General features: G+C 37.7%; 1 protein-coding gene across 2 annotated transcripts in view; it reads left to right on the top strand.

Moving 5' to 3' along the window:
* The window catches only part of dse (dermatan sulfate epimerase), a 71,202-nt gene that overhangs the window by 39,398 nt on the left and 15,885 nt on the right, over positions 1–15,919 (top strand). For both annotated transcript variants that reach the window (XM_028797569.2, XM_028797570.2), the window contains one exon: positions 12,947–13,186. In XM_028797569.2, coding sequence (XP_028653402.1) covers positions 12,947–13,186 — 240 coding nt within the window. The remainder of the gene's footprint in view (positions 1–12,946; positions 13,187–15,919) is intronic.

The following is a 15,919-nucleotide window of genomic DNA, read 5'->3' as shown; positions in this document are numbered from 1 at the left end:
ATAAATATAGTAAATGTATATTTTAATGGAAAAAATCCTGTAATACAGGTATATTTACATTTAAGCAGTGTTTAATTGCCAATATCAATTAATTGATTGCGTGAGAGTGTTGTAAGGGAGAGCCGGAATCCTAACACAGCCAGGTTGCCCAAGAAATGGAAGGATCGGGGAAGGCAGCTTCTTTAAGGCACTGCCTCCCCCAGAACACTTGATGGCTGCTCCCATGGGTTGCAGTGGTGTACTGGATTCCCACAGAACATCATGGGACTTGGAGTTCTTTACCTCAGCCCTAATGGGTAGCGTGGATGCCGCCAAGACATGCTGCAAGGCCTCAGGATCCCTATGGCATAGGGTTTCTGCCTCAACCAGAAGTGCTGATGGACCACATGTGCGGAAGTGCAGCACATAGAGTAAAAGGCACTGCCTGCCTCACAGAGACGAGCCAGAGTCAGGTGGAAGGTGGACAAAACTTGCTGGGATATGACACACTTGCACATGCAATGTAGAAGTTAGAAAATCACTTATACAGCTGAGTTGGGGAGTTCCGTTTAGTTCAACTGGGTAGGTTAATGCATTCTGATTCAAAAGACCTGAGTTTCTGGCCAGCATGTCCATTTGAGGACTTATAATGGATAGGGGCAGGGCCCAGAGACATTTCTTACAGGTGATAATTTAAAGGAATTGTCCAGGTGTTTTTGAAATAAAATGGGGGGAACTTCACACAGTTCAGGAGCATCAAACCCAGAGTCAGAGGATTCCAGATATTTTCAAGATGTTATGAGCTTCATTCCAGCCCTGACAGCTCTGACTTGGTAGACAGAGATGAGGAACCTCAACATGTCACCTCAAAACAGCCCCAAGAAAGAGAGGATTAGTGATAGTAGCAGATTCCTTTATTAGGAACATTAAGACAGAAGTTTATTCCATCATTCACTACTTGTTTCACCTTATTTACCTCAGTTAACCCAACCAGTCACATTATAGATAGATACTTTATTAAAGATAGATAGATACATAAATACTTTATTAATCCCAAGGGGAAATTCACATACTCCAGCAGCAGCATACTGATACAAAAAAACAATATTAAATTAAAGATTGATAATAATGCAGGTAAAAACAGACAATAACTTTGTATAACGTTAACATTTACCCCCCCGGGTGGAATTGAAGAGTCGCATAGTTTGGGGGAGGAACGATCTTCTCAGTCTGTCAGTGGAGCAGGACAGTGACAGCAGTCTGTTGCTGAAGCTGCTCCTCTGTCTAGACATGACACTGTTTAGTGGATGCAGTGGATTCTCCATAATTGATAGGAGCCTGCTTAGTGCCCGTCGCTCTGCCACAGATGTCAAACTGTCCAGCTCCATGCCAACAATAGAGCCTGCCTTCCTCACCAGTTTGTCCAAGCATGAGGCGTCTTTCTTCTTAATGCTGCCTCCCAAGCACACCACCGCATAGAAGAGGGCGCTCGCCACAACTGTCTGATAGAACATCTGCAGCATCTTATTGCAGATGTTGAAGGATGCCAGCCTTCTAAGGAAGTATAACCAGCTCTGTCCTTTCTTACACAGAGCATCAGTATTGGCAGTCCAGTCTAATTTATCATCCAGCTGCACTCCCAGGTATTTATAGGTCTGCACCATCTGCACACAGTCACCTCTGATGATCGCGGGGTCCATGAGGGGTCTGGGCCTCCTAAAATCCACCACCAGCTCCTTGGTTTTGCTGGTGTTCAGGTGTAGGTGTTTTGAGTCGCACTATTTAACAAAGTCATTGATTAGGTCCCTATACTCCTCCTCCTGCCCACTCCGGATGCAGCCCACGATAGCAGTGTCGTCAGCGAACCTTTGCACGTGGCAGGACTCCGAGTTGTATTGGAAGTCCGATGTATATAGGCTGAACAGGACCAGAGAAAGTACAGTCCCCTGTAGTGCTCCTGTGTTGCTGACCACAATGTCAGACGTGCAGTTCCCAAGACGCACATACTGAGGTCTGTCTTTAAGGTAGTCCACGATCCATGCCACCAGGTATGAATCTACTCCCATCTCTGTCAGCTTGTCCCTAAGGAGCAGAGGTTGGATGGTGTTGAAGGCGCTAGAAAAGTCTAGAAACATAATTCTTACAGCACCACTGCCTCTGTCCAAGTGGGAGAGGGATCGATGTAGCATATAGATGATGGCATCCTCCGCTTCCACCTTCTCCTGATATGCAAACTGCAGAGGGTCGAGGGCGTGTTGAACCTGTGGCCTTAGGTGGTGAAACAGCAGCCTCTCCATGGTCTTCATCACATGTGATGTCAGAGCAATAGGCCAGAAGTCATTCAGCTCACTAGGACGTGATACCTTTGGGACTGGGGTGATGCAAGATGTTTTCCAAAGCCTCGGGACTCTCCCCTGTTCCAGGCTCAGGTTGAAGACGCGCTGTAGAGGACCCCCCAGCTCCGATGCACAGACCTTCAGCAGTCGTGGCGATACTCCATCTGGACCGGCTGCTTTGCTGGCACAAAGTCTCCTCAGCTCTCTGCTCACCTGCGCTGTAATTATGGGTGGGGATGTCTCTCCTATGCTGGTATCAGCAGAAGGATGTGTGGAGGGTGCAGTACTCCGAGGTGATATTATGTTTATATAGTATATCTTCTTCCATCCATCCATTTTCCAACCCGCTGAATCCGAACACAGGGTCACGGGGGTCTGCTGGAGCCAATCCCAGCCAACACAGGGCACAAGGCAGGAACCAATCCCAGGCAGGGTGCCAACCCACCGCAGTAGTATATCTTCTTTCTGTACATAATTACATTCCATTCCTTTATTAATTCTGAATTTATTATATATTCCCAACATTACAGCAATAGCCTTTTTTCATTAAAAACTCATGAATACTATTAAAACTGTTATATTGTTTTGAACGCTGCCTTAGAGGTAATCTTACTGTAAAGGAAAACAAAATATTCACATCACTGGGTACAAACCAGAATAAGAGATATTAATTCTCATCTTCACTGTCACACACTTTGAACTGCTTTAAACTGCTTTAGCAAGTTTCAAAAGTCAGCCTTGTGAGACAAAAGAACAAGATCATCCACAAACAGCAGAGATGTAATCTTTAGACTCATATACTTGGTAGTCTCCTTGAACTTGGGAGCACCTTGAAAAGAAGATAAGACATAGAATCCCTTGCCTACATTAGCGTGTGTTAACACCAAATATGCAAAGAGAACACTTTCTCTCTATATATAAAAGAAAATCCTGGAATGGAAAGCAAATGCAAGGCTACAATACGTGATAATCTCGAAAGACATTTTAAAGACCCGCGAGACCAAGGAGACTTGCCACGGTGCGTCTCGCGGGGACCGTAAACATGACACTTGATGCCAAGATATTGTCCCAGGGTCGTAGCAAAAAGGACAGCGGCTGTACAGGCTTTAAAAAGATCGAAGGGCAGCACGACAGCAGCTACCCCAACCGAACGCGAGCAGCGTTATACATCCTGCAAGGAAGAATTCAAACACGCCCAGGGCCAGAAATAAAAGACAGGTATTGCTTTTACAACATCACGCGAGACCAGGCAGTGAGCCATCATTTAAAACAAGTCAACAGACCTCTAAGCTAGCAGTTGTTGGATTGCTTTTGGCAGGCAAGCATCGTGTGCTCAGAGCTCTTAAAACAACGACATGCGACAGGCAGAAGAGGCAGCTAGCAAGCAGCAAAAAGATAGCAAATGATCCAAAGGCATATCCTTAGCGTACGTTCAGCCGCAACACGTAACCACGTGCGGGGCAGGAAATAAAGAAACAAGTATTGTTTTTACAAAAGTTTTTAAAGTAAAAGTGAAAATAATGCATATGTAACAATTCACAAGAAAATAACAATCTCTTTAAATTGTAGATTGCCTGCCTAAGGTAAAGTCATCCCTGATGAATGGGGACGTGGGAATGAGGGGTTCTTTCATCGGATTAGCGCTATTTCAGATGTGGAATGGCAAAATGGGGGAGGCAGTTTGATGAATGAGGTCTCCAGGACTTAAAACATAACCAAATCATATTATGTGATATCATCTAATGTGAAATTCTACTCCGTACTTCTAGAATTTTTATTTTTATACTGTACTGAGGATTTATTCTGTTCTATGTATTGTACTGTATTGTATTGACCCCCTTCTTTTTGACTCCCACTGCACGCCCAACCTACCTGGAAGAGGGTCTCTCTTTGAACTGCCTTTCCCTAGGTTTCTTCCATTTTTTCCCTACAAGGGTTTTTTTTGGGAGTTTTTTCTGGTCTTCTTAGAGGGTCAAGGCTGGGGGGCTGTCAAGAGGCAGGGCTATACAAAAAATAAATTGTACTGTATATCTGGTAAACCAAACACAGGGGTTGGCGAGCGAAGCGAGCAGGGAGCGGAGCCCCCTAGTCTTCATAAATACAGAGACTGAATGAAATGTGGCTGCTCTAGAATGCCATAGCTTAAGAGCACTGTCCACAAAGTTCCAAGAAGCAATTGTTTATAAACTGTTCCCCATACAAAGCAATAAACTAGTACAGGTTATTCCTGCACTTAAATAGAAAAGACTGTTGTTTTTTTCTCTTTTCTATTTTTTTATAACAATTTATTTTTCTTTATTCCTATGAATGTTGATATAGCTATTTATTAAATCTGTACATGCTATAACAATGCAGAGAACCTGCCTCTTGAAATTGTTCTTTCATTTTTTAATATTTATTTTTCTGTTGCGTACTGGTGGTCATAGCAAAAAAAGAGGGTACAGCAGACGTTTTGCAAGTCTTCAATTCTTAAATATTTGTTGAACAACTGTATATACTCTATTTTCCTGAAAGACATTGATCAAGTCCTTAAAGATCTGCTTATTTATTATTTATTATTATTTATTAATTTATTATTAATCCCCTTGGGATTAATAAAGTATCTATCTATCTATCTATCTATCTATCTATCTATCTATCTATCTATCTATCTATCTATCTATCTATCTATCTATCTATCTTATTCTTTCCATCACATAATCCTTTTTTATTATCCTAACAGATGATTGAAAACTTCAATGCAAAATAAACACAATTCAATACAGAGATAAACACACTGTTTAAAGTTAGACCAGTTGTAGGACAAAGTGGGCATTGCCCATTCTGCTAGGCTTTTTAGTGGCACACAAAGCCTGTTAAGAAATTTGATTTAACAGGGATGTAGAAATCTAGTTTCAAAGCCCCCAATCTGCTTTCCTGAATGAATGACTAAGAATCATTTAAAGTACTAGGATAATCCTGTACTTCATCTGATAACAAAGGCATAATCAGAGTTGAACTGACATCTCTGCAGACGCCATGAGACATAATTTAATGAGTGTCAACTGTGATGGACAAAATAGCGGTTCTATAAGCAGAGACAGGTTCTGCAACTGGAAGTGACTGTAATCCAATCACAAGAGGTTTCACCTTCATTTAAAAACTAGTCAAATTCATTTCTTCTCTCTCTGGCTCTCTCAAAGATCGATCTTTTCTGAAATCTAAAAGTTAATGAACCGCTCTCTCTTTTTTGGGAGTTGAAGCCAACAGTCTCTTCTCTGTGTTGACATGGAAGCTGAGGTCCACTTTGCCAAGCCAAGTCAAGTTCTCTGCTAGTGACTGAGCCCAGTCTGAGAAGACTAGAACGTAGCCATTACTTCAAGAAGGGAACTTCAGCTTCTAAACTCTTGTGCCAAAATGTGTAATGCTTTTCCCTATGAAGTAGCAAAGGACACCAGCAAAGAGCCTAACTGAGAAAAACACAGCACACCATGAACAAAGGATCACATCGCAAAGAGAAAGAGTGCACTCTAATGCAAGAAAAATCCTCCACATAAACCCCAAGCAACAACAGCAACAACTTCACTCAACAACAGAAGTCATACATAAAGAATTTTTAATGTAAAACTGTTTATCTGTGCCAGGATAAAATAGAATTCTAAATAGCAAGTAAACAGCCAGCCTCTTCTGTGTTATATGTTTCTCTGTCTAATGTGTCTTGCTTCCTGACTTCTATGTAGATATCTTCAGTTATCATTTTACTATATCAATAAATTGTATTACTTTTTTTCTTCAAACAAGTATGCTTCAGTTACCTTTATATAAATCTAATGGCTGGGGACCTTCTCCTACAGAGAAAGGTATGGAAAATAAAGTATGAACCTTACCAAATTATTTAACTAATACCCTGCATTGCCGAAGGCAACACTTATAATTAATTAACCAAGTTACATTACTTTTCCTCATTATTATATTATTTTGTTGACCCCAGGAGTGGGGAAGGTAAAAAACCCTTCTCCTTCCTACATAGTTCAAGCAACAATTTATAAAATTACTTTAATTAATCAAGTTTTCATGTGTAACATAACATTTTTAATCAAGTTAAAGGTTCAACACTGAACACAACAGGGGAAAAGACAGGGTGGCAGTCCATTGCAGCACCCACTCACACACACTTACACGGGAAATTTTGTAAATCTCTATAAACCTAACACATGCGTCTTTAGGAATGTAAGAGGAAAACCCATGCAGACATGTGGAGAAAGTGCAAAAGGGTAACAACCAAGCATGAGATCTGAAAACAGAATTCTGGACTACATACTAAGCCACCATTCCATTTCCATGCACAATGCATATACAGTAATTGGAGGGGTTGTATGTTGCTTTCTGTGTATGCTTTTCTAATTTTTTGATCATTTTAAAATTTTCTTGAATTAAATAAAAATCACCATAAAAATTGTCAACTGTTTGATAATAATTTTAGGCTTACATTAACCTTTAATTATTAGGTTAATGGAAGAACACTATTGAATCCACTGAGAGACGAAGCATTACCTGTAACTCTCTTTTAACCATTATGTAGCGATTTCAGACAGAAGAACTACTAGAATCATTATAAGATTGAAATGTGAAGTGCAACATAAAAATTAGCCAGTTTTACGAGAAATGAAGGGAGGTGGGATGGATGATCCAGCATGGTCTGCATCCTGAATGTCTGATCAAGTAGCAAATATCAAAAGGTATTTTTGATGTGAAGCACTTTTATTGTTTTCACTATTCATTTCACAACTCATCTTCCATTAGCACTCTTTTTTTCATAACAGTAAAACGATACCCTCCTCTCCATTCTTACATGAGTAAAAAGCATCTTCTGTGTATTTGTTTAAAACTGCTGTTATGGTAGAATAAGACATAACCTTTAGGTCAAATCGGTGATGGTTACATAATAGTGCTTGAGTATATGTCTTCCAGAGTAAGAAAGTAGGCTAATGTCTGTTTGAAAAATAACCTGCAACGTACTGCAATAGAAGGATGAAACAGCAAAACCCCATTATTTTTGTCATCTCAAATCATTAATGGCTAGATATTTTAAAATGATAAATGCAGGAATGAACAGTGGTTGGATACATTAAATAATTCACACATGACGTTGAATGATTTAAATGGTTGAATAAATTAATATTCATGTATCTGAAGGTATGTTATGTTCCTCTCAAAAAAAGCAGACCTTGGCATCCACTTTAACTCTGCAAACTGTATTTCATATTTACCTGTTTCATTGTTATCTCAGTTGCATCCATTCTCAAAGCATAATTGTGAGGAACGATTATACTGCTGGGAATTTTGTTGCTATCTGTGTGCAATTTCAAAATGTTTTGATTTTTTTCTGGGTATATTATTTTCATACTTCTTGAATAAAGTTCTCAGATTTAAAAGAAATGCACATTTATATGTGCATTAACATTGAGATATGAACTGATTTGTTTTAAATATAATGTTTCTTAAAAAATATGAATTGCCTCATATCTTTATTTTTTCACAAATGAAATACAGTTCCTTGTCAAAATTGTTTCTTTTAAATATACTAATTGATTATTTCATGTTTAATATGGATATGAAATAAAATGTTTTATGAAACTTTCAGAAAATGCGAAAACTGGATGTTGTCTGCTCCGACCGGGTTTGCTTACAAGGCGTTTCTATGATGTTATTTATTTCAGAGCTAGCTTATGAGCATTTTGCCAGTTGGAAACATTCCTCAAAGTCATTGCCAAAGTCCTTTTCTAACTGATTCATCCACCCTTTTGTGCTTGATATGAATAGCACATTTTTGGAAATACATATTTGCTTGCATAATAGTGTTTTTCATGGATGTTATTTTGTTAAAAATATTATGGCTAGAAGACTGTCTAAAACTAAACTTAGAATGATTTGTTTAGACCAGTTACTCAAATGAGGATTTTTCATTTTTTCATAAATAATACAAACCAGCAGGGCTACCTGGTGTTGCCTAGGGTGGAGTCTAGTGCAATAAAGTCAGTCATTATCCAACCTGCTACATCCTAACACAGGGTCACAGGGGTCTGCTGGAGTCAGTCCCAGCCAACACAGGGTGCAACGCAGGAACAAACCCCGGGCAGGGCGCCAGCCCACCGCAGGGCATAGTGCAATAACTTCACTAAGTAAATTCTCCAAGCAAAACTTTTGCTAATTAAACCCACTGTGAGGAGCAACTTTGCATACTGTTGCAAAAAACACACACAGGTGTGGTCACTGAATAAAGTTCCTGGGGGGGGGGGATTCAGAACAACACACAGCGTATGGTCTTTCCCTGTTCATATGTGGAATCTGTCCAAAATGTGGGGGGATGAGTTCAGCGGTGTGGAACTGCATGCTGGACAAACACACAGACATACAAGTACACATTCAGATTTACATATTTATTACATGAGGAATTTATAGTTTAAGTGTACAGGTTGTTCCATTGGCACTAAGTTCTAGATTGAATTAACTGCTGTTTTCTATTGCTTCTAAAACGTTTCCCACAAGACTTTGTTCTATGATGGTGCTTTCCAGCCTTTAGCTATAATGTGTTCTAAAGGGCTTGGGTTGTATGGTGGAGAAGTAATTTTTCATATATTATGTAATAACAATATAAAGACAAAATATGGTATAATGGCATATTTGCACAATTCTTTAAATTCAGTAGCATTTCAGCTACAATAGTTAAAGTCAAGTTTTAAACTTTGGAAATGGGAGTAATATAGGCAATTTTTTAATGAAATTTTGCTACTGCTTGAATATATTGTACATTTTTTAACTTAGAGGTTGGGGGTAGGGTTACATGAAATAAATCTTTCAGTAATTTGTTTTTATTTAATTAATCCTATTAAAATAATTTTAGCTGAAGTATCAAAGTGAATCCATGTCTGAATTTAACATTTGTCTAGATAAATATTAAGAACCCTTTATTATTATTATTATTTACCAACTATTTTCTTTCATCCCATCAAGATCTTTTAATATAAATATATATATAAATTTAAGCTAGTGTTAGACTAGTAACATTATAAAAAAAATTAAAGAAACAGTCTGTTGACAAGTATAGAGGCCAGATTACTTAATATTGCCAATTTAGTCAATGTCCATTTTTCTCTTTGGTGCTGTGGTTCACTTGTTGGCAGATATCTTAATTGGTAATTCGGATAAAGTGCTACATATATTTGCTTGAGCTTCGGAATTCTTTGGTTGGTTATGAAAACAGAGGTTTCATCTTGACATGTATTTTGCATAGGGTTCAAGGGTGACTGAGTAAGGTTTTCTATGAGATGCCTGTTTCTGTTGAAAATACTGTATTTGTGCAGTGTTGTAATTGTGAGCTATGTTTCTGAAACACACTTAATATTATTCAACTGTCCCACCCTTTTTGGAATCCTCAGTGATCCACCTTTAGAAAAAGGTACTGTGAGTGATGACAAAAATATTGAAGAAGTATTGAAGTGACTGCAAATGTTGGATTCAGAATAGTACAAGAAGGGGATACATCCTCTTGTTTCTCACTTGCACAAAGCTGTTGAATTTGAATTTAGTCAGAATTAACTGCTTTTTAATAAAGCAGGCAATGTAAATAGCCCTGTAGGCAATTTTAATACTAAGCCCCAGAAAAAAAAATCTACAATATTTAGAAAACTCAAGCTGTCTATAAATACAAAAGAAAGTACCAGAAAACAGAGCATAAATGAAAAAAACATCTAAATAGTACACTATGAAATTGTTAGAACTCATATAATTACATGAAACATAGCAGGCAAATCTTAAAGGGAATCTTATTTCTCTACAATTGTTGCTAACAATGTAAGAAGCCAAAAGTACTATTTTCTGAGTACCTAATAAATCCAGCACCACCTCTAAAGTGAAGGATCAAAGCTTTGGTGGAAAACTATGAAGCCTTTTACAGAAAAGGAAATTGTTTAGGATCTAATATAATACAGACCTCAAGAACAGAGTTAATTGAACCTCCTTTCTTTCAAAATACTGAATTTTATAGAATAATTACTCAACTCAAACAATCAACCCTGCATTCTTGATTAAGTTTCTACAGGCCTTTTCAAAAAATTCTCTGGACTGCTTAATTGAAAGTGTACTAGACATAGTTAATTGCACAACAGAGTCTATAAAAATAGAAGTATTTGGACTTCTGCTAAAGATAAATAACCTTAACTGTTTGGTTTTGGATCATTTTAGACTTCTCTCTAACCTACCTTTTTAAACAAAAAATGCTAGAAAAAGTGGTTTTCTAAAAGCTTAATGATTATTTGAATATTTAATAAAATATCCATTCTTAAAAAGTATCTCTCAGGTTTAGACATAGTAATGACAGAGCAACTGTTTTAGTCAACATAGTTAATGACTTACAGGTAAATGCAAGAAACATAGATCACAGCATTCTGATGAACCTCCTTAGACATCATGTTGGGTTTTCAGGTAGTGCTTTAGTCATGCATAACAACAAGAAAATTCTGACTGAATATCAAAAAATGTATGATTTTGTGTATGATATGCTTTAGGGATCAATTCTTGGTCCTGTTTTATTCTCACTATACATGCACCTATTAGGTGAGATTATTTTTAAATATAAATTAACATTCCATAGCTATGCAGATGACAGCTCTACGTACCTGTAATGGCAGATAACCACAAGGCTCATGACCCCAGGATTAATGGTCTTACTATCATTACAGAATGGATGAGCAGGTAGTTCCTTAAACTAAATGAGGGAAAGAAAAGAAACTTCACTTATTGACTGTGTTAAAAAATTAGGACTTTAGGGAAAAAACTTAATCATCTAGCCTTGCAGGTCAAGCAAAAAATCTAGATCTCCGTATGGTTTCAGAACTAAATCGTTATTGGGTTTTTTTGCAATTAAGAATCATACCACAAATTTTACCTTTATATTGTAGTAATTAACAGATGCTTTCAGTTTTATCTTGATAATCATGGCTACAGTAATCCCTCCTCCATCACGGGGGTTGCGTTCCAGAGCCACCTGCGAAATAAGAAAATCCGTGAAGTAGAAACCATATGTTTATATGGTTATTTTTATATTATCATGCTTGGGTCACAGATTTGCGCAGAAACACAGGAGGTTGTAGAGAGACAGGAACGTTATTCAAACACTGCAAACAAACATTTGTCTCTTTTTCAAAAGTTTAAACTGTGCTCCATGACAAGACAGAGATGACAGTTCTGTCTCACAATTAAAAGAATGCAAACATATCTTCCTCTTCAAAGGAAACAGAGAGGAAAGCAAACAAATCAATAGGGCTGTTTGCCTTTTAAGTATGCGAAGCACCGCCGGTACAAAGCTGTTGAAGGCGGCAGCTCACACCCCCTCCGTCAGGAGCAGGGAGAGAGAGAGAGAGACAGAGAAAAACAAAGTCAAAAATCAATACGTGCCCTTTGAGCTTTTAAGTATGCGAAGCACCGTGCAGCATGTCGCTTCAGGAAGCAGCTGCACACAGAAGGTAGCAACGTGAAGATAATCTTTCAGCATTTTTAGACGAGCGTCCGTATCGTCTAGGTGTGCGAACAGCCCCCCTGCTCACACCCCCTACGTCAGGATCAGAGAAAGTCAGCGCAAGAGAGAGATAGAGAAAGTAAGTTGGGTTTCTTCTCAGCCATCTGCCAATAGCGTCCCTTGTATGAAATCAACTGGGCAAACCAACTGAGGAAGCATGTACCAGAAATTAAAAGACCCATTGTCCTCAGAAATCCGCGAACCAGCAAATAATCAGCAATGTTTATGACTGTGTTCCTGGATACAAGTATTAGACAATCCTTAATATTTATATATATATTTTTTCCAATTACAAATATCCTTTGCCTTTGATGATACCGGTAGCATTGAATCCTGTAGGATGTTTCATGTTACCTAGATAATTTTGAATCATATTTAAATAATGTACAGTGCTCAGATGGGCTGGGCAGTCTTTTGTCCTTAAAACTCCTAGAGATTTATATTTTCCAACATCATTACTTAGATTTTAGTTTTTATTTAGTCTCTATTCATGTGACTATACCATATATCATCAAATATTATCATCATCCAAAAGAACATCCTGTTAAATTCCCAGCAATAAACAACTCTTTATTCATGTACTCCATTTCAAGGTGAGGGTTGTCCTAAAATGCTTTTCAGGACAATTTTTTTTACCTTGCCTTTGCTATCCAGAGACAAAGACAGAGCAAAAGAGAGGAGGGACTGGGGTAAATGAAGAAAAAATGAGCCATAACCAAAGTCTGACACTTGCCATATATTGCTTACCATAAGTTCAAATTCTACATTAAAACTGATATATGAAGTGTTTAAAGTATCATTAATTTTCCCTGTAACATGCATAGCAAATTAAACGATTATGCTCTGTTACTTTATTGAGAAAAAACTATGTTAAACAATTAAATTTGACAGTCAAACCATAGTACTAGGTTGTTGTACCGTGTTAGCCATTATGAATGTAGAGAAAAGCCAAGCAAAAAAGTATTAAAATCATTAAATTTGATTACATATTCTTACTGCATTTGACTATGTCCATCAAAATTCTGTTTTAAGTGTTGCACTAATTAATTTGGTTGTGATGTCTCTTTTATACCAGGTTATCTTCAAGAAGCCTATTTATGGACAAAGCAAGTTTTGTCAATAATGGAGAAGTCGCTTGTACTCCTTCGTGAAATTGCAGATGGATCCTTGTATGAAGGGGTGGCATATGGCACATATACAACAAGATCCCTATTTCAGTACATGTTTCTTGTCAAGAGACACTTTGACATTAGTCACTTTGATCATGTATGGATTAAGAAGCACTTTGCCTTCATGTATAGGACAATCCTTCCAGGTAACTATTTTTTATAGAGTAATACTATCTATACCAGTTGGTTTACCTATTGCTTAGTTTTTATTTTGTTGTGGGAATTGCTTACCCATTTTGGGATGTGTTAATTAAAACATTTTTTTAATTATAATTCACTATTCAGCGTTAAATTGCAATATATTTTACAGAACATTCTGTCACTGTGTAAATTTACTTTTGATGTCAAATCTTATTCACATTTAGACCTCTTATAATAATATGTTGTAAGAGATTCTTCCTTTGCCTCTCAGAATCATTATTTTGGTTGTGGTGCAGAAAAATAAAGACAAAAATAATGAATAATGGTGCAGAAAATGTAATCTGGTTCTAACAAACATACTGTATGGCAAACTATGACATATGAAACTCTTTTCTAGCAAGTGCATTCATGTAAGCAATTCCTGTGTATAAAATATAAATTGGAAAACTCATTACAGTAATGGTAAATCCCAGTAATGTAGGTTTGGTTCCTGGCCCAGTAACCATTTGTGTGGAATCTCTTCATTCTCTTCTTGTCTAAGTGGGTTTTCTGCTAGTGCTATGGTTTCCCTTTACATTCTGAGGGCATGCATATTAGGTGAATTAATTTCTAAATGTAAATATTTAAATGAGTGTACATGTGTTCATTCACTGATAGATAGATAGATAGATAGATAGATAGATAGATAGATAGATAGATAGATAGATAGATAGATAGATAGATAGATAGATAGATAGATAGATAGATAGATAGATAGATAGATACTTTATTAATCCCAAGGGGAAATTCACATACTAAAGCAGCAGCATACTGATACAAAAAACAATTTTAAATTAAAGAGTAATAAAAATGCAGGTAAAAATAGAAAATAACTTTGAATAATGTTAACATTTGAATGGAATTGAAGAGTCGCATAGTTTGGGGGACGAACGATCTCCTCAGTCTGTCAGTGGAGCAGGACAGTGACAGCAGTCTGTCGCTGAAGCTGCTCCTCTGTCTGGAGATGACACTGTTTAGTGGATGCAGTGGATTCTCCATAATTGATAGGAGCCTGCTGAGCACCCGTCAGTCTGCCACGGATGTCAAACTGTCCAGCTCCATGCTTACAATAGAGCCTGCTTTCCTCACCAGTTTGTCCAGGCGTGAGGCGTCCTTCTTCTTAATGCTGCCTCCCCAGCACACCATGGCGTAGAAGAGGGCACTCGCCACAACCATCTGATAGAACATCTGCAGCATCTTATTGCAGATGTTGAAGGACGCCAGTCTTCTAAGGAAGTATAGCCGACTCTGTCCTCTCTTGCACAGAGAATCAGTATTGGCAGTCCAGTCCAATTTATCATCCAGCTGCACTCCCAGGTATTTATAGGTCTGCACCCTCTGCACACAGTCACCTCTGATGGTCACTGGGTCCAGGAGGGGCCTGGGGCTCCTAAAATCCATGTTTTACATTGTTCCTTCCAAAGTTTACTGAGCAAGGTGACTCAAGCTTCTCTATCTCCAGCAGTAGTGTCCACCTTGACCTGGGAAGTTCTCAGGACTTCCTGGGCTAACAGCATATGCCTGTTTCTCTGATCAGTGATCCACGCCTGGTGTATGTGCAAAAGAATTTAATTCATATGAATTTACCAGTGAGCTATTTTTTTTTTGTTTAGTATGGAAAAGTAAACTGGTAAATTCACAGCATCTTACAAAGATTTAGTTAATTCTTCAGCACTGTTGGTTCAACAGCTGCAAAACTGTAAATTCTGCACCATTCCTTTTGTCAATCTCATGTTCACATTTTCTCATGTTATGGACACTCTGTAGTGAGAGAGTGTCATAAGCGTTCGTGAAAAGGAAGGACCAGGAGATGAAAGCACCATGAAGGATAGGCAAAATGTAAGTCAAGGGACATGGGAAAGGGTCATATGACATATCATAAAGATGAGTATCAAAATGAGTATCAAAGCCTATAATGCAAAAGTTGGGGTCCCCTCACAAATATCTTCTTGGAAGTGATTTTTGGCTACCTTTAATACTGGAAAGAGAGAGAAAAAATAGTTTGTTATGGAGAGTTGTTCAGTCCAAAGAGGAGATGTTTGGATATGTGTGACACCATTTTAAATAGGGACTACAGGCTGACAGCAGGAGCCACAGTTATATTTAATCATGTGACTGGGAAAATACATTGGTACAAGGCATGCTTTGGCAGTCTAAAAATAGCACAAAGTAGTGGTGCCCACTTCAAACAACAATCCAAAATAGCGCCAAGGTGATGTTATCATCAGAACATCAGAATGATTAAAAAAAAATTAGAACAGTACTATCCATAAGTAGAATGAACGGTGTACAACAATGCTAAAACCTGCTAAAACCTATCATTTCACACCAGACTAAAACCAAGAGATGTTAAAACAAAGAGCTAGTACCTTGAAGTACTTTCAAAGCAGTTAAGAGGCAAGAAGCCCTAGCTATTCAAATTAAACCTCTTTCCACAGATGATATGACAGTTAGTGTATCTTTATTATCCACAAGTAGAAATTTACTTTGATCTAGTCAGCAACATATAAGAGCACATTACTTACTACATACAAGGCATGCAATTAAATACAAATTAACGACATAGTTTCATGCATAAAAAAGTTCTATAAAGTTGAATGTTCTGTTAAAGTTGAATTTGACTTATTTAAACGTTTCATTACCTTTGGCATAAAACTATTTCTACTTCTGTTTGTTTTAAATTTTGGCAGCAAATATCT

Source organism: Erpetoichthys calabaricus, chromosome 3, assembly GCF_900747795.2.
Source record: "Erpetoichthys calabaricus chromosome 3, fErpCal1.3, whole genome shotgun sequence".
Taxonomy (NCBI): domain Eukaryota; kingdom Metazoa; phylum Chordata; class Cladistia; order Polypteriformes; family Polypteridae; genus Erpetoichthys; species Erpetoichthys calabaricus.
This window is presented reverse-complemented; position numbering and strand designations above follow the sequence as displayed.